At 42.6% G+C, this 15,877-nt stretch overlaps 1 protein-coding gene across 5 annotated transcripts in view; it reads right to left on the reverse strand.

The window, feature by feature from the left end:
* LOC133563533 (pleckstrin homology domain-containing family A member 5-like) overlaps window positions 1–15,877 on the reverse strand; it is a 323,705-nt gene that overhangs the window by 41,852 nt on the left and 265,976 nt on the right. For 3 of the 5 annotated variants that reach the window (XM_061917701.1, XM_061917700.1, XM_061917703.1), the window contains 6 exons: window positions 15,318–15,371; window positions 11,404–11,484; window positions 5,552–5,599; window positions 5,402–5,482; window positions 2,284–2,433; window positions 2,073–2,174 (listed from right to left, as the gene is read on the reverse strand). In XM_061917701.1, the coding sequence (XP_061773685.1) occupies window positions 2,073–2,174; window positions 2,284–2,433; window positions 5,402–5,482; window positions 5,552–5,599; window positions 11,404–11,484; window positions 15,318–15,371 (516 nt within the window). The remainder of the gene's footprint in view (window positions 1–2,072; window positions 2,175–2,283; window positions 2,434–5,401; window positions 5,483–5,551; window positions 5,600–11,403; window positions 11,485–15,317; window positions 15,372–15,877) is intronic. The other 2 variants (XM_061917704.1, XM_061917702.1) reach the window with 1 other exon arrangement.

Raw genomic sequence — 15,877 nt, forward strand, 5'->3', positions numbered from 1 at the left:
AGTTACCCCAGGTGGTCCTTGGCAAAGGCCGAGTACCGGTAGCTTCCGAAGCATTCCGCCGAAAGACCGAGCGACAATACAAAACTGTGGTGCCCTGGACCCCAGCGCTAATAATCCAACAAAGTCGCTTGGCGAATCGGACGAGATGGGGCTACCGCGCATGCAGGGCACTACTGTTGCATGCTGGGTAGTGTAGTTCTTATATTCCCTAGCTCATAGCATCACAGTATGTGTATACATTGTTGCTGACTGGAGAAATCGAATTATTATTGTTATTATCTATGACTGATTTATTTACTTAATTCTCATTTTGTTCATTTATATTTTGATTTTGTGTTAAAAATAAAAATATAGACATTTAAAAATATTTTTTTAAAGAAATCACCCAGACGCTGCATCCAGTGGTCCCCAGGCAAATTGAGTTTGATACCCCTGCTGTAGAATTAAGAACTACCACAATGGCTGTGATGGCAGAAGAAGGCTGCAGCAGAAAAGGGTCCCCAGTTGTCAAGGACTCCATGCCACTGGACCCTGACCCGATTCTGTCAAGGATCGTGTGGTGACTATGCACCAGTGTCCCCACGTTAAACTGAATCACGAACAGGCATCCTCCATAAAAGGAAACACCCCAACCAGGAAGATCGTCATACTCGTTCAAGTGACCGCCGATGATGAATATTATGGTGTGTGTATACGGTAAGACATATCTGGCATTTTGTTTCGCAATATTATGCAAAAGCAACTATTCTTACCTTCTGGTACCTGCTGATCTGTATTTGGGATCTGCATAAGTCCTGAAAATGTGCACGCACCCGCCTTTGTAGTCCGTACAGACACCGTAATCGATAAGCTTTTTCTTTATATTCTTGTTATGGGAGATTCATCCTCCGCTGTTGTCATTTCTAATATAAAGTAGTGTAAATTTCTTACTTATATCTGTCAGTAAACTCGCCATGAAAGTTCTAAAACATACTGGTGTAGTGAGTACACATTATTCACCCAAGGAACTTTAGTTATTAGAGAGTTCCGGCCTTGTTGCACTAGTGAAACAAGGATGAGGATATGCTGCTCCGTTATTGATTGAAGTAAAGTTTAAATGTCATTAAAACAGTTATCTTCGTTTTTTGACGCTTTTTCCACTCTTGTCCTTGCACGCTACACCGCTACGGAGAAAAGACGCTGCTGAAGGTGAGCAACCTGAAGAGACTGTCAGAAAGCGACTTGAAGATGTTCTGTAAAACATCACCTGTGCAACATTTTGACCAAAGAACCATCATTACATGTTATGTAGACCACAGGGAAATCTTTTACATTTAGAAAAAAATAAATAAATATGGGGCATCACGGTGGGAGAGGGGTTAGTGCGTCTGCCTCACAATACGAAGGTCCTGCAGTCCTGGGTTCAAATCCAGGCTTGGGATCTTTCTGTGTGGAGTTTGCATCTCCTCCCCGTGAATGCGTGGGTTCCCTCCGGGTACTCCGGCTTCCTCCCACTTCCAAAGACATGCACCTTGGGATAGGCCCCTCCCACCTCCAAAGACATGAACCTGGGGATAGGCCCCTCCCACCTCCAAAGTCATGCACCTGGGGATAGGCCCCTCCCACCTCCAAAGACATGCACCTGGGGATAGGCCCCTCCCACCTCCAAAGTCATGCACCTGGGGATAGGCCCCTCCCACCTCCAAAGACATGCACCTGGGGATAGGCCCCTCCCACCTCCAAAGACATGCACCTGGGGATAGGTTGATTGGCAACACTAAATGCTCCCTAGTGTGTGAATGTTGTCTGTCTATCTGTGTTGGCCCTGCGATGAGGTGGCGACTTGTCCAGGGTGTACCCCGCCTTCCGCCCGATTGTAGCTGAGATAGGTGCCAGCGCCCCCCGCCACCCCAAAAGGGAATAAGCGGTAGAAATGGATGGATGGATAAATAAATATGACCCATTATAATATAAAATACGGTAATGTTTCTTACATCTCTCTCAGTGATTGATCGCACCTTTTGGCAGCATGACAAGACATTTTAAATCATGCTGATGCTACAAAAGTGGATATTCACCCCGAATAATCTCACCTGTGGACTTCCCAGCATTTCGAGCTGCTCCAGCAGGTTGATCTTGGCCAGACTCACAGCTCCTTCTATTTGATCATACTCCATCCACGACCGCTCCAACTCCTGATGGAAAAAGAAAACCCCAAAACATAAGAAATGCTTATTTCCCCCTCCCCAGGTGTTTTTTTTTTTTTTGGAAAGAGTTACTGTAGGATTTAATTCATGGGCTTACAGCCGTGACTCGGGAAAGCTCTCTGCAGGTGCTGAGCAAGCCGCTCTGCAGCAAGTCTCTCTGCTGGATGACACTCTGCATGGCAGCCGGGTCATCCGCGCCCAATTCTACTTCCTGGCTGGCTGACAGCAGCACCGTCTCCAGTGTGTGCTACAGGAGGACAACTCATCAGTTACAACATCCCTGTCAGGGTGAGATTTGTGTTCCTAATGAGCCGTTTCTGAAAAAGTAAGGCAATATTAAGTATAAAGTATATAAATATATCAAGTATTATATAAAGTAGAGCCTGACACTTCCATCCATCCATTTTCTACCGCTTATTCCCTTTTGGGGTCGCGGGGGGCGCTGGCGCCTATCTCAGCTACAATGGGGCGGAAGGCGGGGTACACCCTGGACAAGTCGCCACCTCATCGCAGGGGCCTGACACTTTTGAGTTAATATTTCATTGTGTCATAATGTCAATATATTGTCACTGTCCAATTAAAAAAGTCCACTCTATGACTTAGGGCTGGGCAATATATCAATTTGTCTCTGTGCGATACAGAAAATGACTATATCGTGATATTCGAGTATATGTTCTCACGCAGTTGCGGGGATTACACTACAGCAGGGGTCGGGGACCTTTTTGGCTGAGGGAGCCATGAAAGCCAAATATTTTAAAAAGTATTTCCGTGAGAGCCGTATAATATTTTTTAACACTGAATACAACTAAATGCATGCATTTTTAAGTAAGACCAACATTTTTAGAGTATAATATGTCTATTGTTCTTTTTAATAACATTGTTATTCTAAAAGTTAACCAATAATAAATATAATACTTCTTATCATTAATGCAACATCTTGGATAGGTGCGATAGAAAACGGATGTTTGGATTAAAATGCATGAGAATGTTTTATCATTTGAACGTGATGTTTAACACTGTGATTACCAGCGGAATTATTCATTACTTATCGTGTTAAGCAATGTCAGCTAATATTAATCTGAGAGCCAGACGCAGTCATCAAAAGAGCCACATCTGGCTCTAGAGCCACAGGTTCCCTACCCCTGCACTACAGGCTCTTCTCACTCTTTCGTGTCTCTCCTTCTCATAGAGACATAAAACAATTGCACTTTCTTACATACGTCACGTGTGCAACGTCACACGCTCCCGTGGAGCAGAGAGGTGGTGACATGGTAACGTTAGCTGTGATGCTAACGGTGCAGTGCGGGTGGTAATACGAGAAAAAGAAGGTGCAAATCTGGTAACGAATGAAGGAAAAATTAAATAAATTCCCAAGAAAAACAGCGCAGGGTGCATCGTCTGGCATTGGTTTGGCTTCAAGCGGGAAGATGTTGAACATTTACGGGGCAAAACCGTAAATGTGCATAATTTGCTAGAGAATGAAGAGTGCTTGAAACTCCGCATGTCAACATCTCCGTTTCGGTGCCACACCAACAAAATGCCACGGCAACTATTATTCACATCAACATCGTATGAAAATAATAGTCAACAACAAAAGGAGATAACGTCTGCAGTAACCTACCACATAGTGAAGGACATACACTTTTTGATTTCCCATTATTTATTTGACAATTATTGAAATATCTTGTGTGACATCATGCACAAAAGTACAATTTATTTGTTTTAAACTATTGTAGTGGTGTTCTGTACAAAAAGTGCACTTTAATTTAGTGTTGTTGTGATATGTCATCTTAGTGACATCATGCACAAAAGTGCACTAACAGCTTGTTTTAAAATGTCTCTGACAATCTTGCACTTTCTGTTTTGGAAATGACATGAATGTTTGTGCCACTGCTTAATAACTGTTTCATAAATACACTTTTGGACGATTGACTTAATGATAATAATAATGGATTTAGATTTATATGGCGCGCTTTTCTATTGGGGGCGGGGTTTGGTGCCAGCGAGTGTATGGTGTAGCCAGAGGTTGTGGATGCATTGCATTCTGGGTAAGTGTTATGTTGCGTTTATAATGTGTTACAGAGCCAATGTTCTCCAAAAATGTGTTTGGTGTGGGTTCACAGAGTGTGGCGCATATTGTTAAGAGTGTTGAAGTTGTTTATATCACAACCATTAGTGTGATCTCTATGGCTGTGGAACAAGACCCCTCCTTTACACACAATAAAACAAAAACAAACTCCTCCACCATTTAGAAAAAGACGGCAGGGGACGCGTCACTCGCGACGTCACGAATTTGACCCGGCGGTAAAAGTAAGCATGCGCTAATACGGTATTAGTGATTCCTAGAGCCCAAAAAAAGTCTGCGGGCTATAGAGCGTTTTCCGTTCGGGCTCCAGTACTCTGGAATGCCCTCCCGGTAACAGTTCGAGATGCTACCTCAGTAGAAGCATTTAAGTCTCACCTTAAATCTCATCTGTATACTCTAGCCTTTAAATAGACCTCCTTTTTAGACCAGTTGATCTGCCGCTTCTTTTCTTTTTTCTCCTATGTCCCCCCCCTCCCTTGTGGAGAGGGTCCGGTCCGATGACCATGGATGAAGTACTGGCTGTCCAGAGTCGAGACCCAGGATGGACTGCTCGCCTGTGTATCGGTTGGGGACATCTCTACGCTGCTGATCCGCCTCCGCTTGAGATGGTTTCCTGTGGACGGGACTCTCGCTCCTGTCTTGGATCCGCTTGAACTGAACTCTCGCGGCTGTGTTACAACCACTATGGATTGAACTTTCACAGTATCATGTTAGACCCGCTCGACATCCATTGCTTTCGGTCCCCTAGAGGGAGGGCGGGGGGTTGCCCACATCTGAGGTCCTCTCCAAGGTTTCTCATAGTCAGCATTGTCACTGGCGTCCCACTGGATGTGAATTCTCCCTGCCCACTGGGTGTGAGTTTTCCTTGCCCTTTTGTGGGTTCTTCCGAGGATGTTGTAGTCGTAATGATTTGTGCAGTCCTTTGAGACATTTGTGATTTGGGGCTATATAAATAAACATTGATTGATAATAAAATTGGGGAGCGAGTTTGACCCGGCAGTAATTCAAGGCAGGCGCATATTACATGCCCGGCGGCTATTCAAGGAAATACGGTATTAATAAAAGGTCGTACCGCCCAGCCCTAATTTTCTGTCTAAAAAAAAAAGTCATAAAATGGTGAGTCAGTCACCTTCTCTCTGTACAGCTGCTGAAGTTTGTCCTCGTGTGACCTCACGACTTTATCCTGCTCACACAATTGGCTCAGCTTGTCCTGAGAAGAGCAGAATGGAAACGTGAAAGCTCACCATAGCGTTCCTTTAAGAAAGAAGAGGGCGCTTACATCGATGTCGGCCTCCTCCGGCATGTAAGGGTGTTCTTCAGGACTGAGCTGTCAAGGAAGATCAGATCATCAGACAGAAACATGACACGTCACTAAAAAGATTGACATGACTGTGTGGGAAACCAGTGTAGCATCATTTTTTAAAGCTCTCATTGTTTTTTATTGGTAGGAACTAAAGTTTGAGTGAGACCGGAGTGAGTTATCAGACCGATGCCAGCAAAAGCACACAATTATTATGTTTTATCATCCACAAAGTATTTGTCTATGTCAGCACAACACAGTGGTTTATTAGGAATGCAAGGCGACATGTTGCCAACGGGGCTGACTAAACAAAACAAAAAAATTGACCCAAGGGATTGTATGTAGAGATGTACGATAATGGCTTTTTTGCCGATATTCCGATATTGTCCAACTCTTAATTACCGATTCCGAAATCAACCGATACCGATATATACAGTGGTGGAATTTTTGTTGTGATGCCCCGTTGGATGCATTAAACAATGTAACAAGGTTTTCCAAAATAAATCAACTCACATTACAGAAAAAAAAACGCTAACATGGCACTGCCATATTTATTATTGAAGTCAAAAAGTGCATTTTTTTTTTTTTAACATGCCTCAATGCTTGGATTTTGGGACATGCTCTCCCTGGGAGGGCATGAGGAGGTTGAAGTGGGCAGGGTTGGGGGGGGTTTACATTGTAGCATCCTGGAAGAGTTAGTGCTGCAAGGGATTTGGGTGTTTGTTCTGTTGTATTACGGTGTGGATGTTCTCCCTAAATGTGTTTGTCATTCTTGTTTGGTTTGGGTTCACAGTGTGGCGCATATTTGTAACAGTGTTAAAGTTGTTTATACGGCCGCCCTCAGGGTGACCTGTATTGCTGTTGGACAAGTATGCTTGCATTCACTTGCACCTGGGGATAAGCCCCTCCCACCGCCAAAGACATGCACCTGGGGATAGGCCCCTCCCACCTCCAAAGACATGCACCTTGGGGTTGGCTCCTTCCACTTCCAAAGACATGCACCTGGGGATAGGCCCCTCCCACCTCCAAAGACATGCACCTGTGGATAGGCTCCTCCCATTTCCAAAGACATGCACCTGGGGATAGGCTCCTCCCACTTCCAAAGATGTGCACCTGGGGATAGGCTCCACCCACTTCCAAAGACATGCACCTGGGGATTGGCTCCTCCCACTTCCAAAAACATGCACCTGGGGATAGGCCCCTCCCACCTCCAAAGACATGCACCTTTGGGTTGGCTCCTCCCACTTCCAAAGACATGCACCTGGGGATAAGCCCCTCCCACCTCCAAAGACATGCACCTGGGGATTGGCTCCTCCCACCTCCAAAGACATGCACCTGGGGATAGGTTGATTGGCAACACTAAATGGTCCCTAGTGTCTGAATGTGAGTGTGAATGTTGTGTGTCTGTCTGTGTTGGCCCTGCGATGAGGTGGTGACTTGTCCAGAGTGTACACCGCCTTCCGCCCGAATGCAACTAAGATAGGCTCCAGTGGTAAAAAAATGGATGGATGGACATCTCATTTATTTTTTAAATGATACCAACCTTGGCCGACGATCTAAAATTCTGGACAGTCCAATAAATCAAATCGTCCTTGATGCCTTTTCAAATCCACTGTGCTGGCTGACTGAGTCACATTTATTGCATCTAGTGATGAGTTACCGTCCAAAGATGGACTTCACACTCAGCTTTACTGGGTTGTGTCTTATGGCCGATCAATTAGGATGTGAGAATATTCCCCACACAACATTCAGACTCTCACATTGAGCAGAGTGTGACAGAGTGAAGAGAGGGACAAACTGTTGCAAATAACAGGTGACAATGCAGCTTTTGCCCAGGCTGCTATGTTCATGAATGAGAGATTGGGGTGGGACACTATTTAGCAAAGGGGCGACCAGACGTTCTGACCACCCTGGATATATCCACTTATACTGTAGTTGGGGCCCTTGGGGAGATTTTAGGGTGTTTTCGTTCACTTCTGTCAAAAAGCGCCAAATTTGGCACAGGTGTAGCTCAGGGCATACTTAAAGGCCTACTGAAATGAGATGTTCTTATTTAAACGTGGATAGCAGGTCCATTCCATGTGTCATACTTGATCATTTCGCCATATTTTTGCTGAAAGGATCTAGTAGAGAACATCAACTTTTGGTTGCTAATAAAAAAGCCTTGCCTGTACCGGAAGTAGCAGACGATGTGCGCGTGACGTCACGGGTTGTGGAGCTCCTCCCATCTGAACATTGTTTACAATCATGGCCACCAGCAGCGAGAGCGGTTCGGACCGAGAAAGCGAGGATTTCCCCATTAATTTGAGCGAGGATGAAATATTCGTGGATGAGGAAAGTGAGAGTGAAGGACTAGAAAAAAAAAAGACGAAAGCAGTGGGAGCGATTCAGATGTTATTAGACACATTTACTAGGATAATTCTGGAAAATCCCTTATCTGCTTATTGCGTTATTAGTGTTGTAGTAGGGGACGGCGTGGCGCGGTTGGGAGAGTGGCCGTGCCAGCAACCTGAGGGTTCCTGGTTCAATCCCCACCGTCTACCAACCTCGTCACGTCTGTTGTGTCCTTGAGCAAGACACTTCACCCTTGCTCCTGATGGTTCGTGGTTAGGGCCTTGCATGGCAGCTCCCGCCATCAGTGTGTGAATGTGTGTGTGAATGGGTGAATGTGGAAATAGTGTCAAAGCGCTTTGAGTACCTTGAAGGTAGAAAAGCGCTATACAAGTGTAACCCATTTACCATTTAGTGAGATTATACTGTCGTACCTGAAAGTCGGAGGGGTGTGGCCACGGGTGTGGTGACCGCCAGTGTCTCTGAGGGAAGCCACGGAGGAGGCAAGAGAGTCGCAGCTGCCTCTTTTTACACGGGGAACGACACAAACTCCGCTCATGTCTATGGTGAGAGCCGTACATTTTGTGCACCAGTAAAAAAACATACCTTTTGTCTTGAATTTGAAAAAACATATATATATTTTTTTCACTAAGGTGAAGGCGCATATGAAACTGGTGGGGTTTGTTACCTCCAACTGATCTAGACACACCCAAAAATAAAAATGAGCATTCCAACACATTTCTAATTGTAAAAACACCTGAAATAGACACCAAGTTTACATTTGTAGCTCATCTGTTTCAAATGTTAGAGACAAAAGCTACTACAAGTTGCGGCCATATTTGATTGGCTGCTGTGGCGACCCCGAAGGTCACCTGGGCGGGCGCCCTAGCTAAATCATTGAAGTATGTCCTGAGCTACACCTCTGCCAAATTTGGCGCTTCTAGACAAAAGTGAACAAAAATATCATTAAGGGCCTCCACTATTACTGGGAGCAACAAAAATATCCAGGATTTCATGATCTCAATCGGCGTTTATCATGAATTTAGATGTAGTGGAAAAACCAAGTCAGGCATGCACCAGTGCAGGGAACCTTTTTGGCTGAGAGAGCCAAGAAGCCAAATATTTTAAAATGTATTTCCCTAAGAGCCATATAATATTTTTTTTTAACACTGAACACAACTAAACACATGTATTTTTAAGTAAGACCAACATTTCCAGAGTATAATAGGTCTCTTATTCTTTGTAATAGCATTGTTATTCTGAAGCTAACTGTGGAAGGGGCGTGGCCTGCAGCAAAGCAGGATGTTGCCAGGACCGACCTTGAAATCAGCGACAGGTGCGTAGATGGCCCACTTGGGCCTTTTTATCTAATCACCTGTCGCTCTGTTATAAGCAGCAGCCAGGAGGAGAGACAGGGTTGGGGCTGGAGCCAGAGGGCGAATGAGGACGAAAGAGAAAAAGACAATTGCTGGAAAGCAACTGAGAGATGAATTGAAAAAAATATATATATATTTTAACCCTAAAACAGGCTCTCATGTCGGGGCTTGGTGGTCTGAAGAACCCCCAGGAGGGCAAGCCCAACACTAACCAATAATAAATAAATTACTTCTTACCATTAATGCAACTTCTTGAACATAAAAATGCATGAGAATGTTTTATATTTTGAATGTTATTTTTAACATTGTGATTATAAGTGGAATTAAAGTTGCAAGCAGCGTTGGTCGGGTCCGCCTTTGGCTGCTGCCCCCGAGACCCACGGCCGGATAAGCGTTAGAAGATGCCTTGGAGCCACTATTTTGAGAATCTAATGCATTGTGAAAGTAATGCAGTTGTTGTATTGAAGTGAAAATATCAAACTTCCTGTTGATTTTTGCTAAAGTATGTTAATTATTAAAATGTAGGTCTAAGTGAGACCTACATAGTGTTTTTTGTTTCATGTCTCTCTGACATTCCTACCGGAAGTTACAAGCAGTTTTGTCTGTGTTTTCTTCCTAGGAGCAGTTTGTCCGTGTTGTATTCCTAGGGGGGCGGTAGAGCGCAATTTTGAGTTTTGAGGTTAGGTTTTTTTCATAGGATCGCAATTTTTGCCAGTCCTGATGTGTGTGTCAAGTTTGGTGAGTTTAGAAGCATTTTAAGGGGGTCAAATAACAGCTAAAAGAGGCAAAAATTACATTTTTTAGGAGACTTTGCACAGGTGTTATTTGAAGGCGCGTAAAATCAAAACCTGAGAACTTATCAAAACTCTGTTCTATACTTTTAATCAGAAGGGTTCAATCTCTCTCCCGTGCGAGTTTGAAGCCAAAACAACAAACACACTCAGAGGAGATAATGTTTGAAGAAAGGTGACCGGTTTTTACAAAACTTTTGTTTTGAAGGGGGGATTGCAAACTTCCTGTTGATTTTTGTTGGGGGTTGTCAATCTATGAAATGTAGGCCTAAGCGAGACCTACATAGAGGTTTTTGTTTCATGTCCCTCCGACATTCTTACCGGAAGTTACAACCGATTTTGTCTGTGTTTTCTTCCTAGGAGCAGTTTTTTCAGTGTTTTATTCAAAAATAGCGATAGAGCGCAATTTTGAGTTTTGGGGTTTGTTTTTTTCATTAGATCGCAATATTCGCCAGTCCTTATGTGTGCGCCAAGTTTGGTGACTTTTGAAGCATTTTAAACGGGTCAAATTACAGCGCAAAGAGGCAAAAATTGCATGTTTTGCAAAAATTTTATTTTGAAGGGGTTTTTGCCAACTTCCTGTAGATTTTTGCTGAAAGAAGTGAGTGTATGAAAATTGGGTCCAAGTCAGACCTACATAGGAGTTTTTGTTTCATGTCGCTATGACATTCCTAACAGAAGTTACATGCAGTTTTGTCTGTCATTTTTTCCTAGGGGGCGCTAGAGCGCAATTTTCATTTTGGGGGATCCGTTGCTTAATATGTTGGGAAGGTTTGCTATACCGACGTGTGTGTCAAATTTGGTGAGTTTTGAAGCATGTTAAGGGGGTCAAATTACAGCGCGTAGGTGCGGGATAATAATAAAACACAGCAGTTTCAATAGGGTCCTTGGCCCATGGCAAAGGACTCCTGTGGAGTCCTTTGCCATGGGCCAAGGACCCTAATTATTCCTTACTTATCGTGTTAAGCAATGTCAGCTCAGATTTATCTGAGAGCCAGATGCAGTCATCAAAAGAGCCACATCTGGCTCTAGAGCCATAGGTTCCCTAGTCCCTGCACCAGTGGATACTTCATTCAGCCGTTCACCAAGACCGGTTATTTTGTAAAGCATCATACTTCTCATTCCCAAGTCATGTTCCTACGGCCATGACTTTTCACTCCAGCACAACAGTCAAAGCAATGAATGGGTTGGCGCTGGTGAGACAGACAATACAGGGCAGACCAGGCTTTCACATGTCGTCAGGACTTTGCAAAACATCAAAAAAAAAGGAGGAAGTAACAAAACAGCCAATGTGAAGATGAGGCGAAGCAACGCCGCCTTGAGTTGGCCTTACTTGCTGGCAAAGTTGAGGCTTGGGGGCCGAGCTCTCAATCAAAGAGTGAGTCATGACGATTAAAGGGTCATGTTCCTTCATCTAGTCCAGCATGGAGAGGAGCAATCGATAAGTCAGTTAACAAAGACAACACTAACAACATTTTTTGCTTGCTTAAAACAGACACACAGACAAGACAGAGAAAACAAGTCATTATATATCAAAGAAAACAAAGACAATCCTACCATTGTGCAAACCCCGTTTCCATATGAGTTGGGAAATTGTGTTAGATGGCTTTCGCTTTGCATAGTAGAGTTTTAACTTCCACTTACAGATGAAGCGACCAACTGTAATTAGTGACAGTGGTTTTATGAAGTGTTCTCGAGCCCATGTGGTGATATCCTTTAGAGATTGATGTCGGTTTTTGATACAGTGCCGTCTGAGGGATGGAAGGTCACGGTCATTCAATGTTGGTTTCCGGCCATGCCGCTTACGTGGAGTGATTTCTCCAGATTCTCTGAATCTTTTGATGATATTATGGAGCGAATCCCTAAATTTCTTGCAATTACACTTTGAGAAACGTTGTTCTTAAACTGTTTGACTATTTGCTCACGCAGTTGTGGACAAAATGGTGTACCTCGCCCCATCCTTTCTTGTGAAAGACTGAGCATTTTTGGGGAAGCTGTTTTTATACCCAATCATGGCACCCACCTGTTCCCAATTAGCCTGCACACCTGTGGGATGTTCCAAATAAGTGTTTGATGAGCATTTCTGAACTTTATCAGTATTTATTGCCACCTTTCCCAACTTCTTTGTCACATGTTGCTGGCATCAAATTCTAAAGTTAATGATTATTTGCACACAAAAAACATGTTTATCAGTTTGAACATCAAATATGTTGTCTTTGTAGCATATTCAACTGAATATGGGTTGAAAATTTGTGTTGGATGGCTTTCGCTTTGCATAGTAGAGCTTTAACTTGCACTTACAGATGTAGCGACAAACTGTATTTAGTGACAGTGGTTTTATGAAGTGTTCCTGAGCCCATGTGGTGATATCCTTTAGAGATTGATGTCGGTTTTTGATACAGTGCCGTCTGAGGGATGGAAGGTCACGGTCATTCAATGTTGGTTTCCGGCCATGCCGCTTACGTGGAGTGATTTCTCCAGATTTTCTGAACGTTTTGATGATATTATGGAGCGTAGATGTTGAAATCCTTAAATTTCTTGCAATTGCACTTTGAGAAACGTTGTTCTTAAACTGTTTGACTATTTGCTCACGCAGTTGTGGACAAAGGGGTGTACCTCGCCCCATCCTTTCTTGTGAAGGACTGAGCATTTTTTGGGAAGCTGCTTTTATAGCCAATCATGGCACCCACCTGTTCCCAATCAGACTGCACACCTGTGGGATGTTCCAAATAAGTGTTTGATGAGCATTCCTCAACTTTATCAGTATTTATTGCCACCTTTCCCAACTTCTTTGTCACATGTTGCTGGCATCAAATTCTAAAGTTAATGATTATTTGCACACAAAAAACATGTTTATGAGTTTGAACATCAAATATGTTGTCTTTGTAGCATATTCAACTGAATATGGGTTGAAAAGGATTTGCAAATCATTGTATTCTGTTTATATTTACATCTAACACAATTTCCAAACTCATATGGAAACGGGGTTTGTACCAAAGAAGACAAAGAATAAACCTTGACCATTGAAGTTCAGCAGGCAATGAGGGGTAGGATACAGTAACTCTACACTCTGGATACTGCAAAAACTGAAATCTAAGGAAGATTAAATATCTCAAATAAGAGTGATATTAGCTTATTTTCTATCTGATAATATAATTCTTCTCACTAAGCAGATTTTATGTTAGAGTGTAGGGCTGGGCTATATATCGATATACTCGATATATCGCAGGTTTGTCTTCACATAAGAGACTAGGCGTATATCAGCAATCGTCACACACACACGTCAACGGATTTATGGATCAGGAGTGACAGATAGTTTAGTAAAGGTATAGCATGTTCTATATGTTATAGTTATTTGAATGACTCTTACCATAATATGTTAACATACCAGGCACCTTCTCATTCTGTTATTTATGTGTCATATTAGAGCTGGGCGATATATGGAATATACTCGATATATCGCGGGTTTGTCTCTGTGCGATAAAGAAAATGACTATATCGTGATATTGGAGTATACGTTCTCACGCAGTTGCTTTTAGCTGCGGGCATTACACTACAGGCGTTTCCCACTCTTTCTTGTCTCTCCTTCTCACAGACAGCGAGCGCACCTTCTTACATACGTCACATACGTGTACCTCCTAAGGGAGCAGAGAGGTAGCAGCATGGGTAACGTTATCTGTGATGCTAGCGGAGTTGTGCAAGTGGTAATATGAGATAAAGAAGGTGCGACTCTGGTAACAAATGAAGGAAGAATTAATTCCCAAGAAAAACTGCAGGGGTTTGGCTTCAAGCGGGAATATGTCGAACAGACAACCGTAATTTGTCAAGTGTGGGGCAAAACGGCTTTGCTACAAAAAGTAGCATTACTGCTAATATGTAGCATCATTTGAAAAGTCACCTGCTAGAGAATGAAGAGTGCTTGAAACTCCGCATGTCAACAACTCCGTTCGGTGCCACACCAACAAAATACTGAAACAACCATTTCCACATCAACACCGAATAAAAATAATACTCAACAACAGAAGGAGAAAATGTCCGCAGGAACCTACCACATAGTGAAGGACATACACTATTTGACTTCCTATTATGCAGCTCATTTTTATTTGACAGTTACTGAAATATCTGGTGTGACATCATGCACAAAAGTGCACTTTATTTGTTTCAAACTATTGTAGTGGCGTTCTGTACAAAAAGTGCACTTTAATTGAGTGTTTTGATATGTCATCTTAGTGACATCATGCACAAAAGTGCACTTTATTTGTTTCAAACTATTGTAGTGGCGTTCTGCACAATTTGTTTCCTCAGTTCCCAAACGTTTATTAAGTGTTGTTAAAAGAAAAGGTGATGTAACACAGTGGTGAACATGCCCTTTCCCAACTACTTTGGCACGTGTTGCAGCCATGAAATTCTAAGTTAATGAATATTTTCAGAAAAAAAATAAAGTTTATGAGTTTGAACATGAAATATGTTGTCTTTGTTGTGCATTCAACTGAATATGGGTTGAAAAGGATTTGCAAATCATTGTATTCTGTTTATATTTACATCTAACACAATTTCCCAACTCATATGGAAACGGGGTTTGTATCATCTTAGTGACATCATGCACAAAAGTGCACTAATAGCTTGTTTTAAAATGTCTCTGACAATCTTGCACTTTCTGTTTTGGAAATGACATGAATGTTTGTGCCACTGCTTAATAACTGTTTCATAAATACACTTTTAGTTGTGATTTCCTTCTCTGCATGAAAGTTTAAAAGTAGCATATATGAATGCAGTATGAAGAAGAATGTTTGAATGTAGACACATAGAATCATCATACTGCTGTGATTATATGCATCAAGTGTTCATTCAAGGCTAAGGCAAAATATGGAGATATATATGCTGTATCGTGACATGGCCTTAAAATACGGAGATATTAAAAAAAGGCCATATAGCTCAGCCTTATGTCATATAACCTACACTTATTCAGCCTGTTGTTCAGTATTCTTTATTTATTTTAAATTGCCTTTCAAATGTCTATTCTTGGTTTTGAATTTATCAAATAAATTTCCCTCCCAAAAAAGCGACTATACATGTTTTTTCCTCCTTTATTTCAAAATTTCGTCGGTGCGACTTATAATCCGAAAAATACGCTACTTTTAACTATATTACATGTGACCAAAACCAAGTAAAGCCTGCCAATGACTTAAAGGGGTTCCACTGTACTGGACTAACAAACCAGGGCTGTGCAACCATGCATTACCACACCTGTGAGTCCAAATACAAGAGAGTCCTTTGGAGGTGATTAGACAGATCATCACTCTAGCATCAGCAGCAAAAAGGAAGAAGATTGAAAGGAAATGAGGCACATTGTGTATTCATTTCATCTTTTATACTTCAGTTGATGTCATGGACATGCAAAGACAGTCACAGAAGGGCCCGTTAAGGAGAAGACAGGAGAGAGGACAGACTTGACACATGACAGCTGGGCTTGGCTTGTGTCACAGCGGCTTAATATGTCTGCACAATTAGTCTGAAGTGATGGCAAACCCTCTCTCGCACCCCGCTGACCTACATGAGCCAAATCGGAGTTTTGACATCTTAGAAATGTCCTGATCCTGAATGAACTATACTATGTGTGGCCACAACCACGGAGGGCTTGCCAAGGGCTTTAAGTTGCATTCCCTCCTAACATCTGTCTAGACCAGTGGTTCTCGACCTTTTTTCAGTGATGTAAACATTTTTTTAATTCAAGTACCCCCTAATCAGAGCAAAGCATTTTTGGTTGGAAAAAAGAGATAAAGAAGTAAAATACAACAATATGTCAT

Source organism: Nerophis ophidion, linkage group LG12, assembly GCF_033978795.1.
Source record: "Nerophis ophidion isolate RoL-2023_Sa linkage group LG12, RoL_Noph_v1.0, whole genome shotgun sequence".
Taxonomy (NCBI): Eukaryota; Metazoa; Chordata; class Actinopteri; order Syngnathiformes; family Syngnathidae; genus Nerophis; species Nerophis ophidion.